Source organism: Nerophis lumbriciformis, linkage group LG18 (genome assembly GCF_033978685.3).
Source record: "Nerophis lumbriciformis linkage group LG18, RoL_Nlum_v2.1, whole genome shotgun sequence".
NCBI lineage: Eukaryota > Metazoa > Chordata > Actinopteri > Syngnathiformes > Syngnathidae > Nerophis > Nerophis lumbriciformis.
In genome coordinates, this window is record NC_084565.2 from 29,366,924 (window position 1) to 29,385,600 (window position 18,677).

An 18,677-nucleotide genomic window follows, 5' to 3' on the forward strand; every position below is an offset into this window, starting at 1 on the left:
TCTTACAATAAACAGACAAAAACAATTGAATCTATATTTCTTTTTTTTAAATACAACAGAAAGACAATTGATTTAAATAAATCCAGTGTGTATTGGTTAGAAATGTGAATCAATGTTCTGTTCTCACCTGTGCTCCATAATAAATTAAAAAAAGGTATGGCACATGGAGAAAAGTTTACAACAGTTGACATGGAGCTATCTGGGTGTGGGCTTTTCTTACTAGCACTCACAGTAAGTGTCATCAAGGCACCTGTACGCCACTCAGCTGACTGTAGACGTGCTCCAAGATCTGAGAGTAGGCTTGATCCTTAGGGGCGTGGCAGCTCAGAGAGCCCTGGATGGAGGGGGGAGGAGCCAAAACAGGAAGTTAGCTCAAGCAGTCACAGCGGACAATCTTGATGCTCTCACCTTGATCTTGTCCATCATGGTGGTATCAGGACACCAGTACTGACTGAAGTGCACCAGGTCAGGAGCAGCTTTGTAGTAGTCCACCAGCAGCATCTGCACAGGAACAAGCACTTAATGGACGGTCTTCACAAAGTGTGGCGGTTCTTCAGCTACTACCATCTCGTTGAGGACATCACTGGTGAGGAAGTTGTCTTGCACGTAGGTCACCTCCACAGCCACTGGTATGCCGTAGTCGTTGGGTCTTTGCTGCACGGAGAGAAACGTGACCATTAACGTCTACTGCACTTTTAAAAGACCACCGCCCTGTGCGCTCACCTCAGGTGGTGGCACGACCCAGAATGGAGTTATGGTGGAGGCCACGCCTTGATTGCCGTGGTAGTACGGTCCTGGAAAAGAGTCCGAATGGTAACCGGAGCCTTATTAGGGAAAGCTGAGAGGACGTACTGACCCTACGTACCGCAGATGACGCCCAGGCAGGGCTGGAAGCCGTTGTTGGAGCCCTGCAGCCTCAGCTGGTGGTCCATCTGGGAGTCGATGTCCTGCAGGGAGGGCAAGGCTGGGCCTCGCGGGTGACTGTGGTACCAGCCCACCAGAGACAAGCCGCGCATGAACAGGTTCTGGCAGATCTGGACAACATTCACATTTCAGAAAATGGTTTAGAATACTGAAAGTGATATTTAATGGTATTGGGTACATCCACTGTAAAACTATTTAGTCCTAGAAAAAAACAGTTAGAAGCAACAAGCGTCTTGTTCTGAGTATATAGTAATAATATACCTATAATGTAGGCTTTGAAAGGCCTACATTGTCTTAATTCTGACTAAACAGCAGACGGAATACTCTTATTTACTCAAATAAGGGCCATATGGCATTACGGTAAATTACTCAACTGCAGAAAGTACAAGACAGACATTTTAAAAAGTCATGTTTTTTTACATGATTCCTTTTAAAACAAGTATACTTAAAGTATAGTATATTACAATATTTTATCCATCCATTTTCTACCGCCCAGGCACACTGGGGCGGAAGGCAGGGTACACCCTGGACAAGTCACTACATCATCACAGGGCCAACACAGATAGACAACCGTTCACACTCACAATGGAAACAAGCCTTTTGGCCCTTTTGTGTCATTTATTTGCCCTTTGGATTCAATTCTTTAAGATGTCAATAAACTTAATCAATCAAAAAACGAGGGACGTACTAATATTCAAAAGATCAATTTTAAAATGCATTTTTATGCAAATTAAAATATTGCAATATATGTATTTGAATTATGTATACCGTATTTTTCGGACTATAAGTCGCAGTTTTTTTCATAGTTTGGCCGGGGGTGCGACTTATACTCATGAGCGACTTATGTGTGAAATTATTAATACATTAGCGTAAAATATCAAATAATATTATTTAGCTCATTCACGTAAGAGACTAGACGTATAAGATTTCATGGGATTTAGCGATTAGGAGTGACAGATTGTTTGGTAAACGTATAGCATGTTCTATATGTTATAGTTATTTGAATGACTCTTACCATAATATGTTACGTTAACATACCAGGCACGTTCTCAGTTGGTTATTTATGCCTCATATAACGTACACTTATTCAGCCTGTTGTTCACTATTCTTTATTTATTTTAAATTGCCTTTCAAATGTCTATTCTTGGTGTTGGGTTTTAGCAAATAAATTTCCCCCAAAAATGTGACTTATACTCCAGTGTGACTTATGTTTTTTTCCTTCTTTATTATGCATTGGACCAAAACCACTTAAAAATATAGAATTTAAAAACACTAATATGTATATAGTTGTACACAACTAAAAATACAACATTTAAAACACTTTTATACGTATCTACTTATAGACTAAAACTACTAAAAACAAAATTTTAAACACTACAATATGCATCTACTTTTAGACCAAAAGCACTACAAAATACAGAATTTAAAACACGACAGTATCTATTTTTAGACTTAAACCACTTAAAAATAGAGAATTTAAAAACACTAATATGTATATAGTTGTACACTACAACAAAAAATACAAAATTTAAAACTATTACATGTATCTCCTTATAGACTAAAACTACTAAAAACACAACATTTTAAACACTATAATATGCATCTACTTTTAGACCAAAAACACTAAAAAAGACAGAATTTAAAACACGACAGTATCTATTTTTAAACTTAAACCACTTAAAATACAATATTTAAAATACTAGTTTAATGTATCTATTTTTGGACTAAAAAACTTAAAATAGAATCTTTAAAACACTACAGTAATGTATCTACTTTTGGACTAAAACCACTTAAAAATACAGAATGTATTTAAAAACACTAATTGTACAGTAAAACAACTAAAAATACAAAATTTAAAACACTATAATACATATCTACTTATACACTAAAACTACTAAAAACAACATTTTAAAACACAAAAATACAAATACACTATAGATACACTATAATATAATACAAATTCACTATAGATACACTATAATATGTATAGACTAAGACTACTAAAAACAACATTTTAAACAATATGTACCTAATTTTAGACCAAAAGCAGTAAAAAATACAGAATTTAAAACACAACAGTATCTATTTTTAAAATTAAACCACTTAAAAATACAATATTTAAAACACTAGTTGAATGTATCTACTTTTAGACTAAGACCACTTAAAATAGAATATTTAAAACACTACAGAAATGCATCTACTTTTGGACTAAAACCACTTAAAAATAGAGAATTTAAAAACACTAATATGTATATAGTTGTACACTACAACAACAAAAATACAAAATTTAAAACACTATTACATGTATCTCCTTATAGACTAAAACTACTAAAAAACATTTTAAACACTATAATATGTACCTACTTTTAGACCAAAAGCACTAAAAATACAGAATTTTAAACACGACGGTATCTATGTTTGGACTAAAACCACTTAAAATACAAAATTTTAAATACTAGTTGAATGTATCTACTTTTGGACTAAAACCACTTAAAATATAATATTTAAACACCACAGTAATGTATCTACTTTTGGACTAAAACCACTTAAAAATACAGAATTTATTTAAAAACACTAATTGTACAGTAAAACAACTAAAAATACAAAATTTAAAACACTAATACATATCTACTTATACACTAAAACTACTAAAAACACAACATTTTAAACACAAAAATACAAATACACTATAGATACACTATAATATAATACAAATACACTATAGATACACTATAATATAATACAAATACACTATAGATACACTATAATATGTATAGACTAAAACTACTAAAAACAACATTTTAAACAATATGTACCTACTTTTAGACCAAAAGCAGTAAAAAATACAGAATTTAAAACACGACAGTATCTATTTTTAAAATTAAACCACTTAAAAATACAATATACACTAGTTGAATGTATCTACTTTTAGACTAAAACCACTTAAAATAGAGTATTTAAAACACTATAGTAATGTATCTACTTTGGACCAAAACCATTTAAAAATACAGAATTTAAAAACACTAATATGTATGTAATTGTACACTAAAACAACTAAAAAAACAAAATTTTAAACACTATAATAAGTATCTACTTTTAGACCAAAACCACTTAAAAATTGAGAATTTAAAAACACTAATATGTATGTAATTGTACACTAAAACAACTAAAAATACAAAATTTTAAACACTATAATATGTATCTACTTTTAGACCAAAACCACTTAAAAATTGAGAATTTAAAAACACTAATATGTATCTAGTTGTACACTTAAACAACTATAAATACAAAATCTAAAACACTATTATATGTATCAACTTAAAGACTAAAACCACTAAACACAACATTTTAAACACTATAATATGTACCGGTACCTACTTTTAGACCAAAAACACTAAAAAATACAGCATTTTAAACACAACAGTATCTATTTTTAGACTAAAACCACTTAAAAATACGATATTTAAAACACTAGTTGAATGTATCTACTTTTAGACTAAAACCACTTAAAATAGAATATTTAAAACACAGAACTGCGTCTACTTTTGGACTAAAACCACTTAAAAATAGAGAATTTAAAAACACTAATATCTAATTGTACACTATAACAACTAAAAATACAAATACACTATAGATACACTATAATATGTTTAGACTAAAACTACTAAAAACAACTTTTTAAACAATATGTACCTACTTTCAGACCAAAAGCACTAAAAAAATACAGCATTTTAAACACGACAGTATCTATTTTTAGACTAAAACCACTTAAAAATAGAATATTTAAAACACTATGTATAGACTAAACCTACTAAAAACAACATTTTAAACACTACAACATGCATCTACTTTTGGACCAAAAGCACTAAAAAATACAGAATTTAAAACACGACAGTGTCTATTTTTAGACTTAAACTACTTAAAAATAGAGAATTTAAAAACACTAATGTGTATATAGTTGTACACTACAACAACCAAAAATACAACATTTTAAACACTATTATATGTATCTACTTATACACTAAAACTACTAAAAACACAACATTTTAAAGACTATAATATGCATCTACTTTTAGACCAAAAGCAGTAAAAAAAATACAGAATTTAAAACACGATAGTATGTATTTTTAAACTTAAACCACTTAAAAATACAATATTTAAAACACGATAGTATGTATTTTTAAACTTAAACCACTTAAAAATACAATATTTAAAACACTAGTTGAATGTATCTTTTAGACTAAAACCCCTTAAAATAGAGTATTTAAAACATTACAGTAATGTATCTACTTTTGGACCAAAACTATTTAAAAATACAGAATTTAAAAACACTAATATGTATATAGTTGTACACTACAACAACTAAAAATACAAAATTTAAAACACTATATGTTTTAAAACTACTAAAAACAACATTTTAAACCCATAATATGTACCTACTTTTCGACCAAAAACACTGAAAAATACAGAATTTTAAACACAACAGTATCTATGTTTAGACTAAAACCACTTAAAATACAATATTTAGACTAAAACCACTTAAAATAGAATATTTAAAACACTACAGTAATGTCTCTACTTTTGGACTAAAACCACTTAAAAATACAGAATGTATTTAAAACACTAATATGTATATAATTGTACACTAAAACAACTATCCATCCATCCATCCATTTTCTACCGCTTATTTCCTTTGGGGTCGCGGGGGGCGCTAGAGAAAAATACAAAATTTAAAACACTATATGTATCTACTTATACACTAAAACTACTAAAAACACAACATTTTAAACACTACAATATGCATCTATTTTAGACCAAAAGCACTAAAAAAAAAATACAGAATTCAAAACACGACAGTATCTATTTTTAGACTAAAACCACTTAAAAATACAATATCTAAAACACTAGTTGACTAAACCACTTAAAATAGAATATTTAAAATACTACAGCAATGTATCTACTTTTGGACTAAAACCACTTAAAAAAACAGAATTTAAAAACACTAATATGTATCTAATTGTAGACTAAAACAACTAAAAATTAAAAAAATTAAAACACTATAATATCTACTTAGACTGAAACTACTGAAAACAACATTTTAAACACTATAATATGTATCTACTTTTAGACCAAAACCACTTAAAAATAGAGAATTTAAAAACACTAATATGTATCTAGTTGTACACTAAAACAACTATAAATACAAAATTTTAATTTATGTATCTACTTATAGACTAAAACTACTAAACAACATTTTAAACACTATAATATGTACCTACTTTTAAGATTAAAAGTACTAAAAAATACAGTATTTAAAACACAACAGTATCTATTTTTAGACTAAAACCACTTAAAAATACAATATTTAAAACACTAGTTGAATGTATCTACTTTTAGACTAAAACCACTTAAAATAGAATATGTAAAACACTACAGTGTTTTTGTCTCTCTGTCTAATCCCCCTCTTATCCCCACAATTTCCCCCTCTGTCTTCTTTTTTTCCTCTTTCTATCCCCTCCTGCTCCGGCCCGGCTGCACCAAATGATAATATAAATACATTTAATAAAGTCAAATACAAATAAGGCAACAAGAGAAGTATCCTACACTTCTCTTTTGTAAAGTAAATCTGAACAGCCGACATGGGCATCTACATCTACTATATATTATTTGCCTGAGAAGCTGGACAGGACAAAAAAATAAATAAATAAAACACTACAGTAATCATCTACTTTTGGACTAAAACCACTTAAAAATAGAGAATTTAAAAACACTAATATGTATATAGTTGTACACTAAAACAACTAAAAATACAAATACACTATAGATACACAATAATATGTATCTACTTAGACTAAAAACACAACTTTTTAAACACTATAATATGTATCTGCTTTTAGACCATAAGCACAAAAAATACAGAATTTAAAACACGACAGTATCTATTTTTAGACTAAAACCACTTAAAAATACAATATTTAAAACATTAGTTGAATGTATCTACTTTTGGACCAAAACCACTTAAAAATACATTTAAAACACTACAATATGCATCTTTTAGACTAAAACCACTCAAAAATACAGTATTTAAAACTACAGTATGTATCCACTTGTAGATTAAAACCTCTTGAAATACAGAATTTAATTATATATCACACCTGCAGTTGTGTTGATTAGGTTATGACCTTATGTCTTGTTTTCCCCCAATCCTGAGGATTATATTGTAGGTGTGGCATTTATTTGTCCCACTTATTGAGGTAAGGCTTTTTTTTAGGGTGGAGATCATTATTTCAGTAAACGTTTTCTTTTGTCAAGTTTGTCCGCACTTCTTTTGTGAGATGATTCAAATAATTTCCTATCTCTCCTGTCATCCACAGTGTGTGTGTGTGTGTGTGTGTGTGTGTGTGTGTGTGTGTGTGTATTACCTCCTCCTCAACAGCAGAGGCAGCGTCTCTGTCAGCCAGTCTGGTCCGACAAGGAAAGGCCCGCAAGATGGTGAGCACTGAGGGAAGCACAAACATCCTCCTAAGTGAACTTACATAAACTAACATGTTTGAGTCTCGGGTCACACTCACGTTGTGTGTTTGTGTCCCACCGTCCTCCCAAGTATCCCACCACCTCACTGGTGGTCAGGTGACAGTGGAAGTCCTAGTAAGGGAGACACAAACATGGATGTTTTTGATGTGTTGTTCCTAAGGACACATGTAGAGTGAGAGTGGTCACCATGAGCAGCAGCACGTTACTGGACACGGCCACGTTGAAAGGCTGGAATCTGTTGATGGCTGAAAAGGCCGACAGTTCCACCAGCGTGTGAGGGTCTCTGAGGACGCAAGATCCCTCATTAAGGTTAGCTGAGGGTGAGGATTGGAAAGATGACTAACCTGGCAGCATCCCTGATGCCCAAAGAACCATATCTGACAGGAATTCTCTCTCGGTCTGTTCTACGTGGCGCGAGAACATCTGGAATGATGAAGAAAAAACATTTTTTAAAGCTGAAGGGTTCTTGACAGATGACACATAACTGCATTTTGAAGGCAGAGTACTGCTCCCTAACCCTAACATAAACCCTGGACCAAAGACTAACCATAACCTACAATAGTCCTTCTTGAAACCACACATACTGTTGGACAAACACAGCTCATTAGCATTAAAACAGTTTGTTCCCAGTAAGGCTTCCTAAACATTTTTAAACAATCTAAAGCAGGGGGCCTTCAACTGAGGGCCTGGGGGGCCAAATCTGTCGCTGGATTGACACTATACCCTCCCCCTAGTTCAGTTCAACAAACATTTTTGCACCACGTTCCTAAACACAGCAGAGTGCTCTTGTTGTTTAGAGGAACTTGGACCACTGTAAACACATTGGCAGATCCTTGCATTGACATGCCAAATGTGGGATTTACATCAGTGGTCCCCAAACACCGGGCCGCGGCCCGGTACCAATCCGTGGATCGATTAATACCGGGCCGCAGAAGAAATTAAAACTTTTTTTTTTTAAATTAAATCAACATAAAAAACACAAGATACACATACAATTAGTGCACCAACCCAAAAAACCTCCCTCCCTCATTCACACAAAAGAGTTGTTTCTTTCTGTTATTAATATTTGTGGTTCCTACATTATATATCAATATAGATCAATACAGTCAGCAGGGATACAGTCCGTAAGCACACATGATTGTATTTTTTTTAAAATAAAATAAAAAAATACCATACCCCCCCTCAAGCGTTGACCGGTCCGCAGTTCCTCAAGGCACCCCTTTAAATCCTCTTTTTTTTGGGTTTTTTTAAAATCATTTCAGACAGATTTATGTAACTAAAGTAAATGGGTTCAGTGACAATCGACAATCACGACCCATCAGGAGCAAGGGTGAAGTGTCTTGCTCAAGGACATAACAGACGTGACTTGGATGGCGGAAGCCGGGGATCAAACCAGGAACCCTCAGGTTGCTGGCACGGCTGCTCTTCCTACCGAGCCACTGTACCTTGTATAATTCCGATACAGTCCGTAATCGTTTGTTAAACTTCTTTAGTTATACTGGTGGTGTTCCTCAAGGTTCCATTTTAGGTATTTTCTTTTTCATCATTTAAGCTAATCAGCTGGTGCCCTGTGAGTTCTGTTCAAAAGACTTGTGAGAGACGCAAATTTATGCAGCGGATTCTTTCTTAAAAACACTAGAGTGCTATCGTAGAGATAATCTTTGATTAGCTTTCTTGCAGGAGGTCCTTAAAAACAGCAGAACGCTCCAGTAAGTGACAAAATAAATAGACCTAAATCCAATGTCTACTGTAGAGGACAATGGTTCTCCGGAATACACAAAAAAAGATAAATAGTGAAGGAAGAAGTTTGGTCCTCTGGTCCTTAGCTTTCTAGAAATGTGGCCCCGAAAACAATGTAGTTGAATATCCCTGATATAAAAGCTACACTTTGGACAAAACACTACTATAGTACAACGTTGACAAATACTACACTATGTAACTTTGACTTGTTTTTGTTTTTTTAATAATAATACCAGCAATAATAATACCATGTAGTCCTCCAGGTTTATTGTTTTTGTTCTTCTCATCGGCCAGCACAGCTGATTTCCCTTCTTCTTCATCCTCGTCATCATCTTCCTCACTCACCAGGCTCTGTTATGTAAAACACACAAGCAACAAAAAGCCATGCAGGAGTACTGAAGAAGATACATTTGTTAAGACCTTGTGTACAAGGTTGTTCTCGTCCTCACCATGTCTGCACTGGGCTGGTACTTGTGCAGCCAGGTGGTCTTGTACTGCACCAGCTTCTGTCCCCGGTAGCGCACGGACGCCCAGCCGCAGCCGGACTTCTTGGCCGGGTTGACCAGGCGCTTGCAGTGGGTGGCCCATGCACTGGGCGAGTTGAAGATCTGGCCCGTCTCCACCCAGCGGATTTTCCCGTCGTTCAACAGGTCCCCTATAAAGTTCTTACCCTGAGGGAGACACAGCTATCTTGAGCATTGCTTGTACAGGCATGTGGTCATGTGTTGTTTTGCATACACCATATTACAGGAGTAATATGGTGTATGCAAGGGGTAGAGTTGGGGAAATTCCAAAGAAGGGCCCATTTTTACTATTTTTTCAACAATTTCTGACAGTGCCAATGTTTTCAAGAAAACTACCATGACAAGGAATAGGACAGGACAATGAGACTTTTTAAAACAATGCAGTTGCACTTTGCACGCATGACCTTTTAACTTTTGACATTTTAGTAGAGTACCGGTAGATATATTTAAAGGGGAACTGCACTTTTTTTGGAATGTTGCCTATCATTCACAATCCTTATGTAAGACAAGAACACATTTGTCTTTAATGCATTCTAAAAAGTAAATAAATGTGGTCAAAAGTCTGTTTACAATTGATGCTGTGGGAGTCGCTCTATTCTGCCTATAAAAGCCCTTAAAAAAACATCCAAACACCTCCATTAAGGTTTTATATACACACAAGTATAAATGTAATGTAGTAACAGGCACATTCATGACATGGAATATTTACATATTTTGATCATTTTAAGCATATGCACGAAGAAAAAAGGGGGGTGGAAGCAAGCATCTTTTTGTGTCGTTCTCGCCATTAACAAGTGTAAATTGGATGAAATTCATTACATTATAAAGATGGCTCTATAACAAAAAAGTAGCTTTAAAAAGTCATTTATTGTTTTAAACAGATGCAGTCGCTTTTATTTACTAAAATAAAACACCAAGTCAATTTTAGGTGTTGGAAGTTAATACTGTACATCAAAAAACAGAACACTTTTCTGAGGAATAAATAATGAATTTGTTGCTTTTCTTCATTTTCATATAATATAAACGAGATAAACCAGAGCCACCATTCACAGTGGTTACAAATAGTGTTTTGACAAATCAATGTCTACACTTGACACAATTACATTTAGAAGAAATGTTGGCTCTGATTGGCTTTCCGGACTGTCAATCACATATGTCTCAAACGTTTGATGTGCAACGTTAACTCATGTTTCAAACCAGAGGTGTCCAAAGCGTGGCCCACTTCTGGCCCGCAGCTCATTTTTTACAGGCCTGTGGCACATCTTAAAAATGCCATTACAAAAATAAAATAAAAAGAGCAAACAGGTGAAATGTAATGAGAAAATGTTGCAGTATTGACACTAATAACAAAAAGCTGCATGCAGGCAGTTTACTTTAAAATTGGAATTGCTCAAAAAATTATACAAACTCGACATTGATATGAAGTTGATTGAAGCATTGAAAGTAAAAATAATATGTTTATATATGACTTATTTTAACATTTGTATGAGTGGGGCCTTGTGGATCACCCAGAACTTAAGTCAGCTTTTGTTTGAACTGTCATTGTTCAAAATAATAATAATAATAATTATAATAATAATAATAATACTACATCAGAAGAAAATTGTCATGAATTATTTACCTATTCAAGGCTCCAATTACTGCACATCATAGATTGAACTTTGAACATTTTTTGGCAGGAAAAATATTGCATATTTTGTTTTTGCCATGAAAAAAAAAAAAACAGGTTTCTTTGAATAAAAAGAACATAAAACAAAGAAAATTTTACTTAATGTCAACAGATAGATGTGAAGTTGATCTATACATATTTTAGCAATAAAAGTATAAAATAAATAAAAATAAGATCTGACTTTTTAACCCTTTTATGATTGACATCCTTGCAGGTCCCCAAGACCTTAAACATTCAACAAAAATTGAGGGGAAACAAAATATTGTATTGGTTTTGAAAAGGAAAAATATCAAAATGGCCCCAGCATACTTTTATTTTTCACCGTGCTGCCCTCAGCGAAAAAAGTTTGGACAATCCTGTTTTAAAAGGTTTCTGTTGTGGTGCTTTGCTGCCGGGGGAAGCGATCAAGTGTGTCCAGGGTGCTTTTCTGTCGCGTCTTAGCGTTAATGATTGACAGTTTGGCTGCTTCTCCTTGGACATACACACGATGGCTGATCTTAAATAAGGGGAGCGGCCGCTTGAGCAGTCGAAAAAAAACAGTCTTTCTAATTGCTTTTTTGGTTTGTAGTCTGTGCAAAGCATTTACTGTGAGTTTCCAATCAAAAGGATATGCTTCTGATTTGTTTATTTTACATTTAAAACACTTCATTGTAATGCAACGGTGGTTCTTTGGTCAAAAGATTGTGTCATATAGAATAACATATAGCCGCTTTTTGACCGTCTAAATCAGAATGCACCGTTTTGTGGGAGGTCCTATCTAAGTGCTGAAGCCAAGCCCCCTTTGACTGCGTCTCCACCCTGTCAGCCATGTTGTACTTTTTAGCACTACTGACAGAAGTTAGAATTATACGCTACTTTGTGTTACAAATGGCAACAGCAGAACATTTTAACATGCATGTGCATGTACGAGCCAGTCTGCTCCACAACAAGAGGACAAAGAAAAATAAAGAACTTATCACTCTTCAGGTAAACCTTTACTCTATATGGAGATACCCGCTGACGTAACTAAAGAAAAATACATCACCAAAGTCTCAAATTCTACACCATGCTTCCATGGCTTGAGTTCACATGTTCGGGACTTATGGGGATCCCAAAGACACAAAAATGTGTACCAACAGGTGAGAAAAGTTAGTTTTGCATAATAAGACTAAGGCTGCAACTAACGATTATTTTGCTAACCGATTAATCTGTCGATTATTACTTCGATTAATCAATTAATTATCGGATAAAAGAGACAAACAACATTTCTATCCTTTCCAGTATTTTATTGAAGAAAAAAACAGCATGCTGGCAGCATACTTATTTTGATTAGTGTTTCTCAGCTGTTTGTAAATGTTGCAGGTTATAAACAATGGTTTATAAAAAAAATTAAATAAAAAAAATTATTAAAAAAAACTCTGCGCATAACATAGATCCAACGAATCGATGACTAAATTAATCGCCAACTATTTTTATAATCGATTTTAATCTATTTAATCGATTAGTTGTTGCAGCCCTAAATAAGACCCCTTTAAAATAAACAAAAACACTTCCGGCTGTCTTCTGCCCACGAGACAGCTTTTCTCTAAACGAGATATAATGGTCATGATTTAATCTGGCCACACCCCTACTTGCTTGTATGTATTACCAAGTAGTGAATGGCCAGGGCGCCGTCACCGGGCTCCACCAGGCCGTCCTTCAGGAGCACTCGCAGCGTGATGCCTCTACGGGTGAGCAAGGAGCCGCGGCCCGAGGTGGAGCGCAGGTCGGCCTCTTCGCCTCCGCTCAGCTCGTCCTCGTCTTCCTCACCTCCGTCCTCCACCGCCTGTGGCGAACTGGGCGGCTCTGAGGAGGAAACACACATTTGTTACTAAAACATACAACCAACGTGTACAATAATATAGGAACATTCTATTGCACACTAATTTACTCTGTAGTAGGAACAGTGACATCCTTACTCGACTGTACAACAAGCATTATCAAGAAATATGTAGCAATGCTATAGACAAAAAACAAAATTATCCCACTTTTATCTTAACATAAACCAATCTTAAATTTTGGCTTTCATTCAAATTCTGATATTCAGATGCAGCAAAAAGTATCACATTTGACCGTTTTCAACTGGTGTTGGATAATGGTATACAGTCTTTTGCCACATCGCACTTTAAATATTGCGACTTTATTACAGATTTGTAAGAGTTGTTTATAACGAATATTCTATATTTTTGTGGTCCTAAAATAAGTATTTTCAAGCATAAAAATGGCTAAATAAACTAATAATTTCCAAATTCCAGTATTATTGGCCAAACCAATCAGAGCGCTCTGTTCAGTATCGTGGCTACTGATTGGCTCAGCCGCAGGCAGCATTTCTCCACTGAACAAAAATATAAACGCAAGACTTTTGTTTTTACTCCAATTTTTCATGCGTTGAACTCAAAGATCTAAAACTTTACTATATACACACACAAGATGTATTATTTTCAAATATTGTTCACAAATGTGTCTAAATCTCTGTTAGTGAACACTTCTTTGCCAAGATAATCCATCCCACAGCACAGGTGTGGCATCAAGATGTTGATTAAACACCATTATTATTGCACAGGTGGGCCTTGGTCTGCCCACAAAAAAACGCCACTCTGAAATGTGCAGTTTTATCACACAGCACAATGCCACAGGGAGCGTGCAGTTGGCATGCTGACTGCAGGAATGTCTACCAGAGCTGTTGCCTGTGAATTGAATGTTCATTTCTCTACCATAAGCAGTCTCCAGAAGTCTTTCAGAAAATTTGGCAGTACATCCAACCGGCCTCACAACCGCAGACCACACATAACCACACCAGCCCAGGACCTTCACATCCAGCAGGTGCACCTCCATGATCATTTGAGACCAGCCACCCGGACAGCTGCTGCAAAAATTGGTTTGCATAACCAAGGAATTCCTGCAAAAACCGTCCCAGGGAAGCTCATCTGCATGCTCATCGTGCTCATCGCCATCTGGACCTGATTGCAATTCGTCGTCGTTACCGACTTAAGTGGCAATGGTGGGCGGGAAGTTATGGTATGGGCAAGTGCATTTTATTGATGGTATTTTGAATGCACAGAGATACCGTGACAAGATCCTGGGGCCCATTGTTGTGCCATTCACCCGAGACCATCACCTCATGTTGTAGCATGACAATGCACAATTATCGGAAGCTGAAAACATCCCAGTTCTTGCATGGCCAGCATACTCACTGGACATGTCACCCATTGAGCATGTTTGGGATGCTGTGGATCGGCGTATACGACAGCGTGTTCCAGTTCCTGCCAATATCCAGCAACTTGGCACAGCCATCGAAGGAGTGGACCATAATTCCACAGGCCACCTGATTAACTTCTTGCAAAGGAGATGTATAAACTGTGAGAAGCAAATGGGGTTACTGCTTTTCTGACAAAGCAAAACTGCACATCTCAGAGTGGCCTTTTATTGTGGGCAACCTCAGGCACACCTGTGCAATAATCATGCCGTTTTATCAGCATCTTGTCATGCCACACCTGTGAGGTGGGATGGATCACTAACACAGATTTAAGACATATTTGTGAACAATATTTGAGAGGAATAGGTCTAGAGTGTATATAATAAAAGTTTTACATCTTTGGGTTCAACTCATTAGAAATGGGAGCAAAAACAAAAGTGTTGCGTTTGTATTTTTTTCTATATATATTGGCTTAAAAGAGTGTACAGAAAAAAAAGAACGTATTATCACTCTTCGGGTAAACCTTTACTATATATGGAGATATCCGCTAACGTGACTAAAGCAAAAATACATCACCAAATTCTCCCTCTCTATAGGGTGTTATTCCGTGTGTAGATGGCGCTCATAATGTCGAAAACGTATTTAGAAGGTCATAAACATTTTTTTATGCTGTAACTATAAAAATATTTCATTTATAATAAATGATTCCTACTTTGCGGAAATTCATTTATTGCCTTCATTTCCGGAACCAATTAACAGTGATAAAAAAAGGACTGTACTGACTTTTATTAAAATTTTTATATTTGTCCATCAGATAAGCGTTACCTTTTCCTATTCAAAGCATGCAGAAAAACGCATCATATTTGCCTGCAGCAAGGATGCTTTGCTACTAAAATGACAAGTGAGTTTCTTTATGGATATATTATATATGGTATATTTATTTAGTATATTTTTACAGATAAATTGACAAGCGATAGAAAACGGATGGATGGAAATGATTGTGCATGTGTCTGTTTTTTTAGGCTGAAGTAGTCTGATCTGTTAAAAGTGGAAAATCATATTTATATTAGTAGTACAGAAGCGCGCACGCACGCACACTATTTTTAAACAAAGAAAACAATCTGAAGTTGTCTTTATTTTTAAGTTATCGTGCCGTGATTTTACCAGTCCGGCCCACTTGGGAGTAGATTTTTCTCCATGTGGCCCCCCATCTAAAATGAGTTTGACACCCCTGAATTAAAGTGTATCTATTATCACCAATCTATATCATTTGGGGTTAAACGTCTTACTTTTTAAGAAAAACAAGCAAAACAAAATGTACCTAACAGTGTAAGTAATAAAACAAGGGGGGGTAGAAATTTTTGAATGAAAGAAACCGCTGTTCTAAATGTGTCTATTTCTTTGTAGATTATGACACATATGTAAAAAAAAATAAAACCACGATAGTGTACCAGTCGAGGAAAATGAGCAAACTACATAAATCACATCCTGTAATTTGATTTCGATATTTTTTTTATCTTGATAGATTGAAAATTAACACCAATGAGTTGACTGATGAACATTATCACATCATTTATTCAGAAAGTGTAAAAACCGACAGACAGAATACTATTAACCGCAACATGCAAGTGTAAAATTATTTGTACATTTTCAGAATGAGCTTGTTCTATTTTTAAACAAGTCGTCTTCATTTTTAAGTTATCGTGCCGTGATTTTACCAGTCCGGCCCACTTGGGAGTAGATTTTTCTCCATGTAGCCCCCCATCTAAAATGAGTTTGACACCCCTAAATTAAAGTGTATCTATTATCACCAATCTATATCATTTGGGGTTAAACGTCTTACTTTTTAAGAAAAACAAAACAAAATGTACCTGACAATGTAAGTGATAAAACAAGGGGGGGTCGTTTGTTACAATATTCACTATGATTAACTGGTTACCAGGACAAAAACAAGCAAGTGTTTGAGAGATGACAGTCACATTTAAAGCGCTGCATTGTAAAAAAATAAGAGCTAGTCTTGCTTAAAAGAAGGTCTAAAGTGACAAGATGAAGACACAATGGAGCATTTCCGTCAGTGCCAACGCTAGCCTTTTGTTTCCTGGTCAGGACATGGCTTCCTTGCTCCTAACGCCCCCTCTAAGGATGACAATATCCACTTTTCATTCATCCTCCTCACCCATCATGGCTCCGAGGACGCCGGGAACAAGTCGCTCCAACTCGGCACTCGATGCCGAGCGGGCTCGGTCGTTGAGCTCCAGTGTGAATGGAAGTGTTTGCGGTCTTTTAAAGGGGGAGCCGCGTCGTGGTCGAGGCCATTATTGAAGATAAAATGAAGGCAGTGTAGTTTCCTTGTTGTGTTGCTTTAATGTCAGCTCCCCTCCCCTTTCTTCTTCCTCCTTTACGCTCGCCCGGCGCGCCAGCTGACATTATTTACGGTAATTAATTGCCTTAAAACACCCAAAGACCAAAAGAGTCACGAAAGAACGACCCGCATGGTGATAATGAGTGAAAATAAACCATTAATGGAAACAATGCGACGGTCGAGCTATGGGACGGGCATGTCTTTCTCGCAGGAATGCTTGTTTGTGTGGGAACTGCCACTAGAGGGCGACAAACGTTTAAAAAAAAAATACTGCGCTCCACCGGGGCCAGTGTATATTGGCGACATCTGCTGGATGTACAACCAAACTACAATATTCAATTTAATCCAGTGGTTCTTAACCTGGGTTCGATCGAACCCTAGGGGTTCTGTGAGTCGGCCTCAGGGGTTCGGCGGAGGTCAAAACACACCGGACTCATCGTGTAAATACAAACTACCTATCGGCGTATTACGGATACGGCAACAGCTGGCTGGTTTGCAGGTGTGTAATTTGTTGTGAGTTTATGCACTGTGTTGGTTTTGTTGTTTGAACAAGGCGATGTTCATGCACGCTTCATTTTATGCACCGTAAAAAAACATGGTAACACTTTAGTATGGGGAACATATTCACCATTAATTAGTTGCTTATTAACATGCAAATTAGTAACATATTGGCTCTTAACTAGTCATCATTAAGTACTTATTAATGCATAATTCGGCATGGCCTTATTATAACCCCTCTAACCCTGACCCTAACCCTAACCAAATAACTCTAAATTAAGTCTTTATTACTTAGAATATGTTCCCCTAGTGTCCAAATAACTCTAAATTAAGTCTTTATTACTTAGAATATGTTCCCCTAGTGTCCAAATAACTCTAAATTAAGTCTTTATTACTTAGAATATGTTCCCCATACTAAAGTGTTACCAAAAACATACAACTTTGTCTTGAATTTGAAAAAAAAAAACATTTTATTTTTCACTAAAGAAGGGTTCGGTGAATGCGCATATGAAACTGGTGGGGTTCGGTACCTCCAACAAGGTTAAGAACCACTGGTGTAGTGTGTGTGTGGGCAGATTCTAGAATACCGTGATAATCATGATAAGCGTGATCACTTTGGTGATATGACATTTTCAATTCGTCCCTAATCCCAGTCTCATGAATTTTTTAAAGTACAACTCGCTTCAAGATAGCCCTGCTATACAACACTGTACCACAGTTGGCATGTGGCCTGCATCTCATGGTACACATAATAATTGTACAAATTCAATCTTACTATCCAAATGTCTATGAAGGTTCTCAATCATCCAGGCCATTGTCATCTCAGGGCATTCAATCGATCGCAAGTGGACTGCTTGGTTTGTTTTGGAAGACGTTTCGCCGCTCATCCAAGTAGGCTTCATCAGTTCGTGCTCATATATCTAGATTGGTCAGATCTAAAGCAGCCTCAGAAACCTTGGGGTTGTCTTGGATCAGTCAAAGTCTTTGGAGGGTCACTGTCATCAACTGACCAAAAACTGTTTTTATCATCTCAGAAATATTTCTCAAGTGAGACATTTGTTGTCAAAATTGGATCTTGAAATGATCATTCACGCGTTCATTTTGTCTCGTATTGACTATTGCAATTCTCTCTTCGCCCTTTTCAACAAGTCAGACTGTACAAAATGCGGCTGCTAGACTTTTGACCGGTGCACCCAGAACAGACCATATCAC

At 35.7% G+C, this 18,677-nt stretch overlaps 1 protein-coding gene across 1 annotated transcript; it reads right to left on the reverse strand.

The window, feature by feature from the left end:
• Positions 1–25: 25 nt before the first annotated feature.
• mpnd (MPN domain containing) lies at positions 26–17,167 on the reverse strand. The gene is made up of 13 exons (XM_061977970.1): positions 16,782–17,167; positions 13,019–13,215; positions 9,648–9,869; positions 9,447–9,549; positions 7,803–7,881; positions 7,645–7,741; positions 7,497–7,569; positions 7,347–7,423; positions 866–1,034; positions 724–794; positions 565–654; positions 409–501; positions 26–334 (listed from the first exon to the last, which is right to left on the reverse strand). The coding sequence occupies exons 1-13, from the start codon at positions 16,786–16,788 to the stop codon at positions 242–244; spliced, it is 1,371 nt and encodes a 456-aa protein (XP_061833954.1). The 5' UTR covers positions 16,789–17,167; the 3' UTR covers positions 26–241.
• Between the last annotated feature and the right edge of the window lie 1,510 nt (positions 17,168–18,677).

Coding starts and splice junctions, on each gene's coding strand:
- mpnd (XM_061977970.1), bottom strand. Junction 7,570..7,644: donor GTAACGTGCTGCTGCTCATG/GTGACCACTCTC, acceptor CTCCCTTACTAG/GACTTCCACTGTCACCTGAC. Junction 7,424..7,496: donor GTGGGACACAAACACACAAC/GTGAGTGTGACC, acceptor TGCTTCCCTCAG/TGCTCACCATCTTGCGGGCC.